The sequence below is a fragment of the Lemur catta genome, chromosome 13 (assembly GCF_020740605.2).
Source record: "Lemur catta isolate mLemCat1 chromosome 13, mLemCat1.pri, whole genome shotgun sequence".
NCBI lineage: Eukaryota > Metazoa > Chordata > Mammalia > Primates > Lemuridae > Lemur > Lemur catta.
The window spans coordinates 62,824,875-62,840,565 of NC_059140.1; the positions used below are offsets into that span (position 1 = coordinate 62,824,875).

The 15,691-nt window shown below is 37.6% G+C and overlaps 1 protein-coding gene across 2 annotated transcripts in view; it reads left to right on the plus strand.

Moving 5' to 3' along the window:
* LRCH1 (leucine rich repeats and calponin homology domain containing 1) overlaps window positions 1–15,691 on the plus strand; it is a 167,100-nt gene that overhangs the window by 70,936 nt on the left and 80,473 nt on the right. For both annotated transcript variants that reach the window (XM_045567279.1, XM_045567280.1), the window contains exon 2: window positions 8,402–8,546. In XM_045567279.1, coding sequence (XP_045423235.1) covers window positions 8,402–8,546 — 145 coding nt within the window. The remainder of the gene's footprint in view (window positions 1–8,401; window positions 8,547–15,691) is intronic.

The following is a 15,691-nucleotide window of genomic DNA, read 5'->3' on the forward strand; positions in this document are numbered from 1 at the left end:
TTTAAAATTCCCCAAAACAATGTCTGGTTTCCAAGAAGGACGTATCAGTGAAATTACAACTTAGACTGCTTTGGACATTTGTGAACGCATGATATGTAATTCATGATAAAAACAGTATTTCCATTATATACAAGAAAATTACTATGGATTTTCAAATAGACTCATATATAAAATTTGTTTTTAATGGGATATTAAAATTAAATATATTACAGTAGCTTTAAATTTCTTGAATCTTATCTACTTAAAAATACCACTGGTAATATCTTTAAGAGTTTCTTTTTAATTGGGTAAAATTTGCCGTGATGGTGGCTCCTTTGACTTCCTAAGCAATATGTTGAAATTGGCATAGAGCCTGTGAATAGCTTTTGAATTTGTACCTCACTTGAGATTAAATTTGATGCAATTAACACCATATGGTATAAATTTTGCATTCTGCATGATTTCTCTTCAAAATGTTGGCTATTTCCCTCACTGTATTTTAACACAAGTATTTGGAAAACCTGAGTAACGGGTTATCTGGCCAGTAGAACTGTAATTTAGTCCAGATAAAACGGAAGATTCATTTCTTTATCTTGGAAGTCTTTTAAAAAGTGCTAATACATTTCCATCCCAAATGTGCAGTTATTTACAACACATTGTATTAAAATAAAAAAAAATTGATTCGCCTCTAAAAGGCTTTTTTAAATAGGAGAGAAAATCAATCATATATGTGAAAATGTGTAAAGTACAAAAGCTCTACATACTGTTTACCTTTCATGAGGTAGTTTTAGCTTTCCTAATGTATTTATTTTCTATTTTAAAAGTACAGAATAATAAAAGGAAATTAATTCATTGAGGGTTAGGATTAACTGAAGGGTAATAGACTATTTTACCATATATTTGATTTCAAAAGCTTCCAACAAAAATCGCAGAAAAATTTTATGGTTTGGCCATTTTTATTATAAAGGGCTTTTTATTTTTCCTCAGCAAATAACATTTCTTTTACGGTCGAGAGTTTCCATATCTGTGTAATCACGAATGCACAGCAGTGCATTGTTTCAGCCTTCGTAGCAAGCCTGGAAGGAGGATACAACACCGGCAAGGCTGCAGCCATGGAGTCCTTGCTGCTCTGCCTTGATTCTGTGTCCCGTTACAGAAGTCCCCTCCCTTCTCTGATCCCAGCATAATATAATGTACGTTTGGGCATGCGAGAACTCAGCGGCCTTGAGACTCACTTTGCATTCCCCAGATTACTCACCTTGCTGCAGTTGTCAGTTCCCTTAACCGCTAGTAACTAGTCTTCCTCTGAGTACAGTGTGACAGAGTCTGTCTGTGAACTGGCTGGTAAGGTATTGTCATCAGCTGCTCAGCTTTAGTCGAGCAGCAAGGTATTTGTTACACTTCAGATACTTAATTGTGTGATTCAGTGAAGCCATTTGGGCTCTATAGCCTCACAAAGGGAAGTTTCAGAGACCTCTGTCCTCCCTCTTGCACCCCAGAGAACCCCAGGCCCCCTGCCCTCCCTCCCCTCATGCTATCTGAGCTGCTGCTGTTTGCCTCCTCTGCCTGGGGGCTGGCCCCACACTGGCCCCATGCCCTGCCTGGGGTCTCGGGAGCCCTGTTCCCAGCAGAGTCCCACACTGTCTTGCACCTGCCAGGCAGCCCTGTGGGCTCTTCCACAGCCTTGGGGACCTTTTCTCAAGGGAAAAATCTGTACCCATGTCTATTCTTTCCAGAATTTACCTGTTGAGCTGTGTATCTCTCTTCCTTTCTGTACTGTGAGATTGTTAGAGCAGGCTCCATGTCCTAGTTATATTTCATTTTCAACTGTCATTTGTTGAATTCCAGACACTTCTAACTGCTATGTATGCATCATCTCACTTCTTCCCAACATTTATCAGGTGCAAATGAACCAAGCCCATGTGGTTGGCCCTGTGGTGAGGGAGGATCAGATGGATACACTGATCAGTGGATGGAGCAAGGGAAACAAATTTAGTGGGAAGAGAAGCCTTCAAACTGACATACAGATTTTTCATTCGTTATACAGAATTATTATTTGGGGTTTTCTGAGGTTTTTTTCTTTCTTTTATTCTTTTTTTTTTTTTTTCTTTTTGCATATAGAGTGTGCTTCATGTGTTTGTCAGTTACAGTTTAAACTCCTTCCCAGTCCAGACCTTATTTCTTGGTGTCTCGGGGAACCCAGTAATAGCTGACATAATGACAGAGACTATTAGAGCACTTCACTGTGTGCCAGGCTTTGGATGCATCCTCTCATTTAATCCTTTCCACAATTCGGTGGGGCCGGTACTCTTATCCTCATATTACAGGTGAAGAAACTGAGGCATAGAGAAATTAAATAATGATATCCAAGTCCACCTAGCTAAGTGATGGGTTCAGAATTTGAACTCAAGCTCTTTGATCTAAGAACCAGTTTTCCTTCCACATTTTTCATCCACTCCATTCAGCAAACATTTATTAAGCTCTTTCTGTATATCAGTGAACAATGCAAAGATCCCAACCTTCATGGAATTTACATTCCAGGAGGGAGAGCGAGAAAACTAACAATAATGTACATGAATCAATGGTATGTTATATTTGAAAGCTATCTGAGTGCTAAGAAAATAAAGAAAACACAGGACAAAGAAAGGGGGTGAAGATGGATATGTAGAAGTTTTTATTAGGTGATCAAAGACCTCCTGGTTCATACTGAGGAATTGCTTATCAAATCTCTTAGAGAAGCAGCCTGAAGTCTTGGCTCACTCAAAATTTTTAGGGAGCTGCTTTTTATTTCTGCCCATTTAGCCCTGGAAGCGTTGGGTGGTCTTGTCCTGCAGTCAGGAGCGAGTCAGCCCGTGGGCTCTGCTGCATGGCCCGGAGCTGCACTCCTTTCTGTGCAGTTCTACACGTGTGCCCCCGTGGGTGCTGAGTCATGGGGCTGGGTGGGATGTCTGTGCTAAGATGAGTGGGGAGTGAGGGGCAGACACCGAGGATGTTGCAGAGCACTGGGAGGAATTTCAGAATGGATAGAAAGACATAACTGAGATTCTTCTAGAGAGACCTTTGCCTACCCAGCTGAAGATGGGTGTGGATTGTCCAAAAAGGGCAGGTGACCCTAGACCATCCCCTCCTTGAGAACTGAGGCAGTGGTCCCAGGAGGAACAGCAAGAGGGTGGAGATGGCCAGGCACAGAGCAGCCCTCCCCAGTATTAGGCAAACAGCAGGCTCCTCGCACTCGGTGGCAGGTCAGGGCTTTAGATTAATATGCGAAGGGTACACATTTCATTCAGTTGTTGAGATATCATGATTAGCGCTAACATTCTAAACTTAAATTTCCATCACAACATGTTTCTAGTATCATTGGGTCTTGCTAGAACTGGGCATGATCTCGACTGCCAAGATTAGACTTTCTCTCCTGACCGTAAAGCAAGACGTTGCAAATGAGGTTCCCAGCTGTCCTGGTCTGTCAGCACGTCTGCTTCTGGCTGCGGTGGCTGATAACGGGATATTGTTGCTGGAGAGCAGGGGCCTCATCCAGATCCTCCCGAGACTCCACTTTCCTTTTTCATACAAAACAGCGCCATGCCTCCGATCGTGCTGACTGCACGCAAGATTCCATTGACTGTTTTTCTACCCTACCCTGCTTATTTTTATTCATCTGGCCACTTATTTTAGGGATTTGCAAAGCTTGTTTTGGCAGTGGTGACTCTTATTGTTTTATTTCTGGCTGCACAGCTTTTGTGTGAATGCTTCAATTAAGAAGCAGACACGGGAGGACGTAGTTCTGGGGTTCCGGTTTGCCGCCTGCGTGTGTTTGCGAGAGCCCTGGTGTACCCCACTACCCGCTGCAGATCTAGACCCCAGGCTGGGTTTGCAGTAAGACGGGACAGTGCCCATCTTGGACTGAGTGGAGGAAACCAGGCACCGACGGCACTTGCTCTTCTTTCTGGAAAAAATATCAGAGACCTGGTCAGAGTTCACTTGCTTTTAGTACAGAGCTATGGAATCTTTTTAATGCCTGCAAACCAGTCACCTGAAAGGGGTCAGTTATTATTATTATTTTTTTTGTATTCTTTTTATAAGCTATACCCATATGAGCAACTGCTCTTGCCTGTATTACAGTCCTATGAGGCAGAATCAGCAAAGGTCCAAGACAGGACTTTGTTATTATCCTAACCTGGTTGAATTCTTGGCTCTGCCACATGCTAGCTCTGTGTCCTCAGGCAAGTGATCTAACCTCTCTGGTCCTAAGTGTCTGCACACAGTTGGAAATGACAATAGCACCTGCCTCACTAGGTTGTAGTGAGGATTAAGTAAGAGGGAAAAAAACTCTCCTTTGCTATGATCAAGGCCAATTTAAAACATGCAAAACTCCATTCCAGGTTGGATTTTTGTTGCTCTGATTGTATCAGAAACTAGCTGAGAAGGAATTTAGAGTAAGGGTCTAATCTGGCAATAGTTAACTCTGTGTTAGATAAGATTTCCTTTTCCAAATTAGCATACCTGATAAGGTACTAGCCTGGTATCCAAACCACAACCCCTCTGAGGGTCACCTCCGTCCCTAGGAGAGCATCACCTGTTTAGGTTTGGTTTATGTCAGGAAAGTGAGATAAGTTAGGTCATCCTCTCAGCCGGTTTCCCGTGGCATGGTGGGAATGAACTGGACATTTCAAGAATCCTGATATCCAAGTCACACCCTAAAGTTTCTGGCTATAAGCCCCAGGCTGCAGGATTTTTAAAAACTTTCCAAGTGATTTCAGTGTGCCAGCAAGCTTGAGAAACACTAGGCAAATAAATATTGTGTTCAGGAAAATAGCTCATAAGCTGATTCTTTGATACCTCTATATATACCTGTATACAGGTATATTCATAATAGAATTAGAGCAATAAAGAACAAAAACAAACACAAATCTTCATCCATATGTATTTCTAGCTTTTAAAAGCTTACTTGTCTTTCTGTGGCTTAGACCCCACTGGGTGTTTTCATAGCTCCTGGCTCATTTGCCCCCCTGGTTTTGGTTGTCATTCAAGATAAAGATACTAATTGCCTGCTTAACATTTGCCTGTTATCTATGAAGGCTTAGTCTGCCTGTTTCCTGAGTTGGGTGACCTTCCTTGCTCACACTTTGATGTGTCTGTGATCATTAGTGGTGCCTTCTGGCCTGGGTCTGCAGAGTTAGGAATGCTCACGTCTCTCTGCACCACGAACTGACTGCCCGCTCAGGTCTTTAATTACAACCAAGTTTTAGATTTCTTTCTTTCACTGTCTGGCATGCTCAAAGTGCTCAGTGTAGGCTACCTGTATTTCATCTCCCACCAAGCGCCCTGTTCTTTATTTGTACCTTTACAAAAGCACAATTAGGGCATCCTGCCTTATGTTTCCTTCTGGGTTTGCCTCATCTTACTTTGCAAAGTTTAAATTCCTTAAAAATAGACCCTATGTGGTTCTTCATTTCTGTAGATACCCTACCCTTAGGGTATATTGATGGTACGTAAATAATTCAGCATATGGTTAATTAATCTAAACTAAGAAAAAAAGAAAGCTTTGGGTTTTCTGCTTTTCAGTTTTGTTTTAACTTGAACAATGACGATCTAGGCAACTGTTCTGGTATAGACATTGAAAGAGTTTAAGCTATGTATAGATTTTGTATGTAGAAACTGTAGCACAAGCCCAGGATGACCAGGGACTTAATGCGTGGGTAAATTCTCACTAACTCAGTAGACATGGAGATTTCCTCATTTGTCTAGCAGTGCAGACCTGACATGGCAGATGCCCACTGTTAACACATTATAACTTCATGTATTTATAATGTATTGCCTGGCTCCTTTCAGAAAAGAATCCTAAAAAGGCAAGAATAGCACAATTAGGATAGAATAGCAATAGCAATAAATATTCAATAGCAACATAGAATAGCACTACGGCCAGACAAAGTGACTCACAGCTATAATCCCAGTGCTTTGGGAGGCTGAGGCTGGAAGATCACTTGAGACCAGGAGTTTGTGACCAGCTTGATCATCATAGCAAGACCCTGTCCCTACAAAAAAATAAGAAAAATTAGCTGGGTATGATGACACGCGCCTGTAGTCCCAGCTACTTGGGAGGCTGAGGTGGGAAGGTCGCTGAAGCCCAGGAGTTTGAGGCTGCAGTGACCTATGACTATGCCACTGGACTCAAGCCTAGGTGACAGAGTGAGACTCCATCTCTAGAAAAAAAAAGAATAGCACAATTAAAAAATAAGAGTTAAAGAGAAGAGATCAGATGCAGTTTATAATAAGGAGAAAGTTAAGGTGTTACTGGTATACCTCCTAGCACACAGGACTAATCTCACCTCTTAAGAGGCTTTGATGAGCCCAGACAGCCAGGGGAGAAATTACCAGGAAGGAAAAATGCCAGCCTTTCCCCTCAAATCTGGAGATTATGGAGGAAAAGGTAAGAAGGAAGGAGAGCAAATAAAATCTGTATTGTAAATGATATTGAAAATACCAGATTTATACACTAATTACAACATTATTCTAGCATGTTTTTTAGCAAATTGTTAATAATGATGCCATTTGTAAGTTTAGCCCAAAATTGAATATTAGCTTAATTTATACAAGCTATTTTATGTTCTCTTTCTCTTAACATTACATTTTCCCCAAGTTTGAAAACAAAACACTTCCAAAGTTCAGATTATATAAGATAGATTCTACAATGAAATGACAAATTCATTAAAGAATGTGCCGATTTTTAATTAGAGTATATGTGGGTTTGTATTTTATAACATTTTATGATATTTAACTGATGCTATTAATTATTATGATGAAACAAAATAATTTGGATTCTGAATACTTTTGACTTAAAGTACTTAAGTTCTGAATATATTTGACTCGTTCACAGAAATTTTAGATTTGAAAGGAAAGTTAGAACTCAACTCGTTTTATACACTTTAATTTTACCTATTCGGAAACAAAGGCCTAGAATATTGAGTTACTTTCTCAAGTATCTTAGGTGGTTGTAGATTTAGAACTGGTCTCCGGTTCTCAGGTCAGAGTGGTTTCTATTGTTAATTTGATGTGCCATTATCTTTTAAAAGGTTTGTAGCTATATGACAGTATTTCTACAAAAACGCTTTTTTGTTTGTTTAAAAAAATGAGTGACACCAAATCATGAAAACATCACTGTTACTTAAAATAGTTATTGAAGCATACTATTCACGTTTATTCTGTACCTTTTGCATTCAGCTAGACAGTCTAGTTCTAGCAATTCTCAGGGAAGGTAAAGATTGGAATGTAAACTGGAGCCCCCGTGGAATTTTCTTGGAGTTGAACCTGAAGGAAACAACACAAACAAGTTTTGTGGGCAGGTCTCCAGCAGTGTAACACATGAAAATCACCATGTCTAGTAAAGAGTTTCAGGAAGAAGGAACATGAGAGACTTCTGGAATTTTTTTCTGTTGAGGTTCTAAATATCCGTTAAAGGAATCTGGCTTCAATGTTTTCCTTAATTTAATACAAGGGACTTACTTCACAGTTTGTCCTGGCCTCTCAAGTCTTTTCAAGTGAAATGAAATTCTTTGTGTAGTGAAAGAATAAGAACACTGATGGGAAGACGATATATGTATTTATTTGTATTTATATAATGTAGATTATTATGCATCTTATAATAATATATATGTATTGCATATCATATGTAATCAAATAAGCAATGCATTCATATTTCTAAAGGTACAAAAGTATCTACAGTGAGAAGTCTCCCCCTCTCACTCCTGTTCATCTAGCCAGAGATCCTCTCTCCAGAAACAACCACATTTACCAGTTTCTTGTGTAGCCTTCCAGAGATAATCTAATTATATTCAAACATAATTGTAAATATTCATCAAAAAACACAAATACTCTATGCACTGTTCTTTAACTGGCGTTTCAAAAACATTTACAATGTATCTTAAAGTTCGTTTTATATCATCACATACAGAGCTGCTTCCTTCATTTTAATGGCTGCATAATATTAGTATTTCATTATGGAATATAATGTTTAATGTTATATTCCATCACATGACATATAATTAATATTTTATTAATATTTATTGATTGATTTGATTTTAGTATTATTTTATAATATTTATTAACAGTATATTAATATGCAACCAGCCCTCTGCTATTTTATTTGTTTTCCATCTTTTGCTGTTTCAAACCATGCTAAAAAATATGTCATCTGCATTTTTATAGAACTGAAAAGTTTTAGCAGTATTTTTGCTTTTCCGTATCCCATGTGTCCCTGAATTTGGCAGGGAAATAGAAATCACAATGCCGTAGTAACAGAGGTACAAAAAAAAAGATAATGTTGGTCTAAATTTATAGTGTTAAGAAAAACAGTGCTCATGGTTGATAAGATTGTATTGCTTATGTTGAAGATTTATTGACAACATATTCTTCCCCTTTCTCGTAGATTTATCTAAAAACAGACTGGTTGAAGTTCCAATGGAATTGTGCCATTTTGTATCACTGGAAATCCTTAATCTGTATCACAACTGTATCAGAGTCATTCCTGAGGCCATCGTCAATCTGCAGATGCTGACTTACCTAAACTTGAGGTAGGTTAACTATAAAAGTTGTAATCAAATTCAGTGAAAGAAATACAAAATCATTATGCTTTCATTTATGTCAGTTTGTTTCCTCTTTGTAATTCCTGATCACTCTTTGGAGTAAATCACACAAAACTCTTTTAAGAGATATCTTTTGTGATAAATTTGTAGTGTTGTTAATATTGTTCTTCATGCTAGAATTTTCTGCATGTCAGTATGACAAGATTTTTAAAAACATGATTTATATTGCATCATTTATACTTTTTCTAATTGATGCTTATAAGGTTGTAGGTATGTTGTCTTCAGGTATTCATGTAGATTTTGGAGGAGAAACAAAGTGAAAAAGAGTTTGGTTGTTAGAACCTATCAAGGGCAAAAAGGGAAGAAAGCCTTGCTGGTCTTTGGAGGTTATTGGGAGCATTGGGCTTTGCTACCCAGTGCTGACTAAACCCATTCACTTTAAGTTTCCCTAAGAATGTTAAGCAACTCCAGCCAGATATGAAGGTTGCTATCTTTACATCCCTCTAAATTAGGTCAATGTTTGCTGAGAATGGTATAGTAATCTGCACTGATTGATTACGCACAGGACAGTGTAACATAAAATGTCCCTGAGTAGCCCTGAAGTTAAGAAAATCAGTTATTTTAAGGCTTTGGTTTTAGACTTTGCAACTGGATGCTGTCTGGTCAAATTCTAAATCCTTGCCTCACATCTAGGATGTCAGGAAGAGAGAGGGGAGCTATTTTACCAAATCCGTCTCTACTGTAAAAACAAGGTCTCCAAGTTCAAGCCTGAGTGTAACCTTGACACATGTGAGTTGCATCACCTTGGTGTATAAAGCGGGTAGTACATGGTTAGTAAGGTTTGTGTCACATACCAAGTATACCCATCTTCAAAGTTCAAAATTCCTAATGAAGCAGGTTTAGCATCAGTTTGCCAGAGAACTATGCCAGTGTTTTTTAGTTTTGATTTAGTTGGCTACTGAGAATTACAGCCCTTCTCCTGTTTTCTTTGCAGCCAAAAATGGGTTTTCATCGCATTCCCATAGGAATGCCTTTGTTTTTCATCAGGCTTGAAAAATACTAGGCATGTTTGTAAGTAGCCTTAACTCATTTTTAGTTAAGCAAGGTGTAGGTTACTGTTAGGATAATCTGGAGGTTTTTATATCTAATCTTCACTTCTGTAGGTTTCTAATTTGTCTGACCATTTTGAGTTTTCTTGCTGTTTCTGTCATAGCAGAATGTTAATTACCTTGGAATTGCTTGATGAAAGGAACATAGTGGTGTCTATAGATTTTGGTTCAGTGTCTTTCTAAGACATCTGTCCTCTAATCCCAACCCACAAAGGGGAAAGTATATGCAGTGGTCTGTTTATTTACCCATTCCTATCCTGCTGTGACATTTTCACCCCGATACTCCTGTATGCAATAAGGCCATAGATTTAACTTTGCCTGGTTATGTTAAGTCCGTATGCACTGAGAAATTTGGGGGTATAATGACATTTTTCTTCTTGAATGATATAGACTTTAAAATTCTAATAACTAGATAATATAATCTTAAAATTCATATTATATAGTTAGAACATTAGTAAAAGTGGTTTTGGTACGATGATGTTCTTTTTGCACCTACCTGAGCATAGATTATTGCTGTCTTCAGGTGGGTAGGAAGAATATATTAGAGTATGGATCTCAGGATTATTTAAGACAAGAACAGAGAAATCACTGAAATTGATGATGGCTGAAGAGGACTGTGTGGCACATTATAAACACAGTTTTGTGATGAATTCCTAAGGCAGTGGAAAGGAGAAGGAACTAAAGAGACCATTAAACACCCAGTGCTTTACATTTTTCTGCCTGCAATTATTTAATTTCATGCTTGCCTCTCTCTTTTCTCCTGTTTGTATTGGTCATTTTTGGTTTTGTTCTGTTTTTCTTTGCTCATGTCTTTTACTTAAAATATTACCATGTTTTCCTGGTGGAGGTCGTTGCTCATCACTCGGAGGAAGCACATCCACCCTGGCAGGTGACACAGATGAGTAGTTCCCCTTGAGGGACTCCAGGCTTGGCCCGTGAGTGCCCGTAGCCGCATCTCCTAAAATTTAGGACCTGAACACAGTGGACACCCTCCTAGTGTGGGTTTTAACGTCCCCATGAGATTGAATGCCTGTGCCGCAAATGTCACAAAGAGTACGGAAATAAAAGAATGTTTATCAATTTAAAAAATAATAATAATATTACCACATTTGAGACCTATTCTCTTGTATTGTGTGCTCTTTGAAGGAATTTGATAACTAAATGGAGAAAATTAAGAAAAAACATGTTTCTTACCTCTCAGAGGTATTGTATAAGGGCGTATGAAAAATATATGGACATTCTCTAAACTTTTTTGAAAGCCAGATACTATATATACATATATAATTGTTTTTGATACCACCTATAAAATTTATTGCATGGATATAAATGTATAAACATAAAATAATAATGAGGGCAAGCTTTAAAGTGATCCAGAAGATGGTCATCTTGTGTTATTCTATTACAAGGCCTTTAATTCCGATTTGATCACTGGATATAGTTGAAACGTGTCTTTTAGGAATCGGTCACTTGAAATTGAGTTATTTCTCAGTTTGGGAGTGATTGAGGTAGAGTGCAATATTGCTCTTGCCAAAAAGATTTATTTGTATCTGTGAAATAGTGACTATCACATCTGTTCACTTGTGAATATGTAATATGATCTAGAAAAAATACCAGTGGCATCTAATAAAATTGTTAAGATGTTGAGTAGTGCACCCACATGATAGTGTTGTCTGTGTGAGTTCTTCCTGTCCTCAAACTATCACCTCACTCCCAGCCACTCCAAGCTGGTGACCAGGCAGAACTCGGAATATTGTGTTTGTGTGTGATCACGACATTATGTCTCCTCCACAACTGGCTTGGCTATTGTGGTTTTTTCACGTCTTTTCTGCTCTTCATGAATATTATTAAGCCACCAAAATAGGATATATTTCTCGCCGGGTATGGTGAGGAGGCATGGTGGACTTCATTGACTTTTGGCTTTTGGGAAGAGACTTTAAATCCCCCTACTTGAAGAAGAAACAGCGATTCAGGGTGCTGCAAACACATTGCCTTGTGGAAGAGCTACTGAGTTGCTTCAATCTAGGTTTTTTTTTTCTGTTATAGTTATAAATGGGGTATTATGCCAAAGAAAGAAGCTTATATTCAAGATAGAAGTATATAATCAATGCATGACATCATTAATTTAGATGTATGGAGTAGTCAATATGGATTTCAGAAAATTAAAAAACTATAAATTACTTTTGAACCCACACTTAAGATAGATTATAGCAAATATAGCATGTTCTGAAAGAGCTTTAACAAATAGGTAAGTTTATTTAATTTTATAACTAAGTGCTCCCAAGCACTTTTTTTCTGTAGTGCTTAGGATTTCTATTAACTAGGAAGAAAGACTTTTTAGATAAAATAGTACAATGAAGCTGCTTTTCAAATTTTTACAGATTTCATGTTTCTATACTTAAATTTAAACTTCCTCTCACTATATTTAAATTTTTTTCCTCTCCTACTAAATCACATATAGAAGTCACTAATTCTGTACATTCCAAAGTAGGAAAGCTACTTTGAATTTATGGGAAACATTCAGAATTGATTACACCCTCTGGAATATATTTTGTATTTCAGCAGAGTAAATAGCTGTGAATATTTGATGGTGATGGTAATGATGGTGATGATGATGATGATGGTGGTGGTGGTGGTGGTGGTGGTGGTATGTTTTTACCTACCCAACTTCTTGCCTGACATGTCATCTTTAAACGTCAAAAAGCTGCTTGGTGGCAACAACCTCATTCATGTCTTAGCCTAGAAATAGGCCTACTTAGCAAGTGAAAAAAATCTTCCTTGTGAAATGTAGTTAAAAACACTGAAATGTTTCCCACATTTTCTCGCATAACAGAAACGTTATATTTATGGAAAATATTAATTTATTGCTGTTTATGTAGCCTGTGTTTGAAGGATCTGGGCTTTTAATCTTCACTTCTTGGTGTTCACAACAAAAGGTTATGTTAGTTTAGTATATGTGCCACTGTGTCTCTTCCTGTTATAAAGTGTCTTAATCCAAGAAATGTGGCCAAGAACAATAAAAGTGATTAAGCGAGACTTGTTTCTATATAGGAACAAACACTTTGAACCTGAGTTACACAGGAAAGCCTTACAGAGCTTAAAATCTATTTTAAGTTGTTGGAGAGGTTGTTGTTGATGAGGCTCATGAAGAAAATGTACTTTAGGAAAATAAAATAACCTGGAGTCGCAAAACTCTTGGCAGCAGTAGGGGTGTTGTGAATCTAAGAATAGGGACCTTGCTTGAAAGTCTCATGTTAGAGAGGTTCAGGGGTAGAGGCTGCCAAAAAATGAAAGTTCTTTATAGCATTTGATCATATTGCTTCCAGAACTGCTGGTGAGTGGTTTTGCTTTCCTAGGGTGAAATACTCCTAGCCAGGCCTGGTTTATTCATTAGAAACCTCTATCTCTCTACGAGGAGTGGGTTCTGAGGCATTGCCAGTAAAGAAGAGGGCTGTCTCTTGAACAAAATGTTATCACACCATAAAAAGAATCTGTTTTGGCTGCTTTCTCTGCAGCCTGGCATTCTTTTTGGCTGCTAAACAATGTGCAGAAAGAGCCAACTTCCTGATGGCCGTATAACCCGTATCCCCACATTCCTTTGGGACTCATACAGAAAAATAATCTTTAATACTCAGAGGTATTGCACTCTATATGAAGGATTGGGGGAAGCGTCTTGCACGCTAGGGTGCCTTAGAAAGCACAGATTTTATATTTTTTGTTGTGAGCTGAAAATTAATTTTAATTGCCCCAAAGAAATGTCTCCTCTCCTGGCACTGACATTTCTGAAGATGGTCTCAGTTGCAAGGTAGTGTTTCTTCTCCCTAGAAAAGAGAAAATTGATGATGTCTTCCTAAACTGAAAAGTGGGGAGGAGTTTTGTTCAGTTCAATAAAAACTCGTATCCCATATCCTTTCATGATGATCTTATCTCATTCCAAGGGAAAATGAGAATACTTGTGTGTGTGTATTTATATGTTATATATATGTGTACATATGTATATAGGAGCTGGTCTTGGTAGCTAGGTTGTGTTTTGTGAAATGACCAATCAGCAGAAAGACACTAAAACACAGTGAACTGAGCTGGAATTTGAAAGTGAACTGACTTAAAATTTGAAACTATTTTTCATAGAATGGCAAGGTTGGAAGAGGCCATGGGCTCAGCCAGTCCACCTGCACGCCCAGCCATGTATGGTTTCAGTGCTCACTGGTCATTTGTTTTCAAGGTGGAACCTACAGCCAATGGTCAAAAATTTTTTCAAATTATTGTGCCTATAAAGCTATGTCCATTGGCGTTGGTAGCTGATGGGTTTTTTTATTAAGTGCCAGTAAGTTAATAATTGGATATGTCTTATCAGATTCCATTCCTTTTAAGATAGCCCATACTTGGCAAGACTTCCAAAGAGGATTTTTCCGTGGTACACATCACCTGATCACAGATATTGTTTGAGATCAGTGTTTGTACTGAAAAAAAGAACAGAGAGACACAAAAGGGATATTATGGCTTTGATAGCTGGAGCACTGTCAGAATTTGTTGGTTTTGTTTTCAGTTGTGCTTCTGATCTTAATAGATCTTTGTTAAGATCTTTGTGCTGGGGATTAGTGCTCTGGAAATGAGGTAAATACCTATTCTTAATTCCTTGTATAAATTTTTCATTCTAGTAATTCTCAAAGTTTATTGTATCGTCCTAAAATGAGCAAGTTCCAAATTACATTTATCTTTCTAACTAGACAGATAAAAGCCCTTAGAAACATTGCCATTTCATCAATAATCAACTTACTTTATGTCCTCTAAAAACGTTGCAGTTTACCACGTCTTGTAACAAGTGCTGTAGATGAGAGACGAGATATTAAAAAAAAAAAAAAGAAGAAGAACATATACTTGTGAAAGAAGGTGTGGATTTTTGGAATCATCTTTATCATCAGCACCACCACTTCTTAACAGCTAAGTGGGATTTAGCCATCACACCATTGTGTCTGAGCCTTCAACAACCCTTCGTTTAGGTTGGAAATAGGAAAGTGAGTTTTCCCTAGGCCACACTATTTCATAAATATATATTTCTTTGACATTTTATAGATTGCGAATCACCTTCAGCTTGTGTTGAACACTATCTCCATTGCATTCCTTGCCCCTTAGGACAGTTTCATAATTGTGAAAATAGTTGTTAGGGAATTTTCCAGGGGGACAACCAAAGTATTTAAATGAGGGAAACCTTTTGTAGTTTTAAAGTTTTTACTATATCTATAGTTTGTTCCACTTTTTATTTCTAATACTGCAAGTTTGTGCATTCTTTCTTTTTCTTTATTCATTTTTCAGAGGTTGGTTTAATTATTTTTTTATTAGCTTTTTATTTCATTGACCAATTCTATTGGTTCTTTCTTTTCTCTTTCATTAATTTCTGATCTTCTCTATCACATTTTCTTCCTTTTAGTTTAAATATTGAGCTTATTGATTTCTAGTTATTTTTCTTTTCTTACAGGAGCATTTAAGGCCATGGATTTCCCTGTACATAGTGCTTTAGCTGACTCCTAAAAGCTTTGATTTGCAGTGTTTTTTTAATCACTCCTAATCTTTTCTAGTTTCCAGTGTAATTACTTCTTTTACTCGTGGGTGTTAAATTTCTACAGAATAGTTTTTAAGTTATCTTTTAAAGTTTATTTTTAATTTAATTGTATTATATCAAAGAACATTTTCTGTTTAATATAGACCCTTTAAATTTGCCAAGATTTGCTTTATAGCCTATGCATAGTTAATTTTGTGACTATTCCACATGTACTGAAATTCATTATATGTTCTCTAGGTGTTGTATGTTGTGTTTTAGTAAATCCACTAAATATAACTTTTTAATTCAGGGGTTCACATCTTTTCTACCCTAACACGTTTTGTGTCTGTAGACCAAGATAACTTGGAAGGGTGCACTGGACAAGACACCCAGTAATCTTTTTGCCCATTGCAAAATCATTCACAATTTTTCCTGGTACACCAAATAATTCAAATTTATATCACCACATACAAGGATTGTATAGCTTC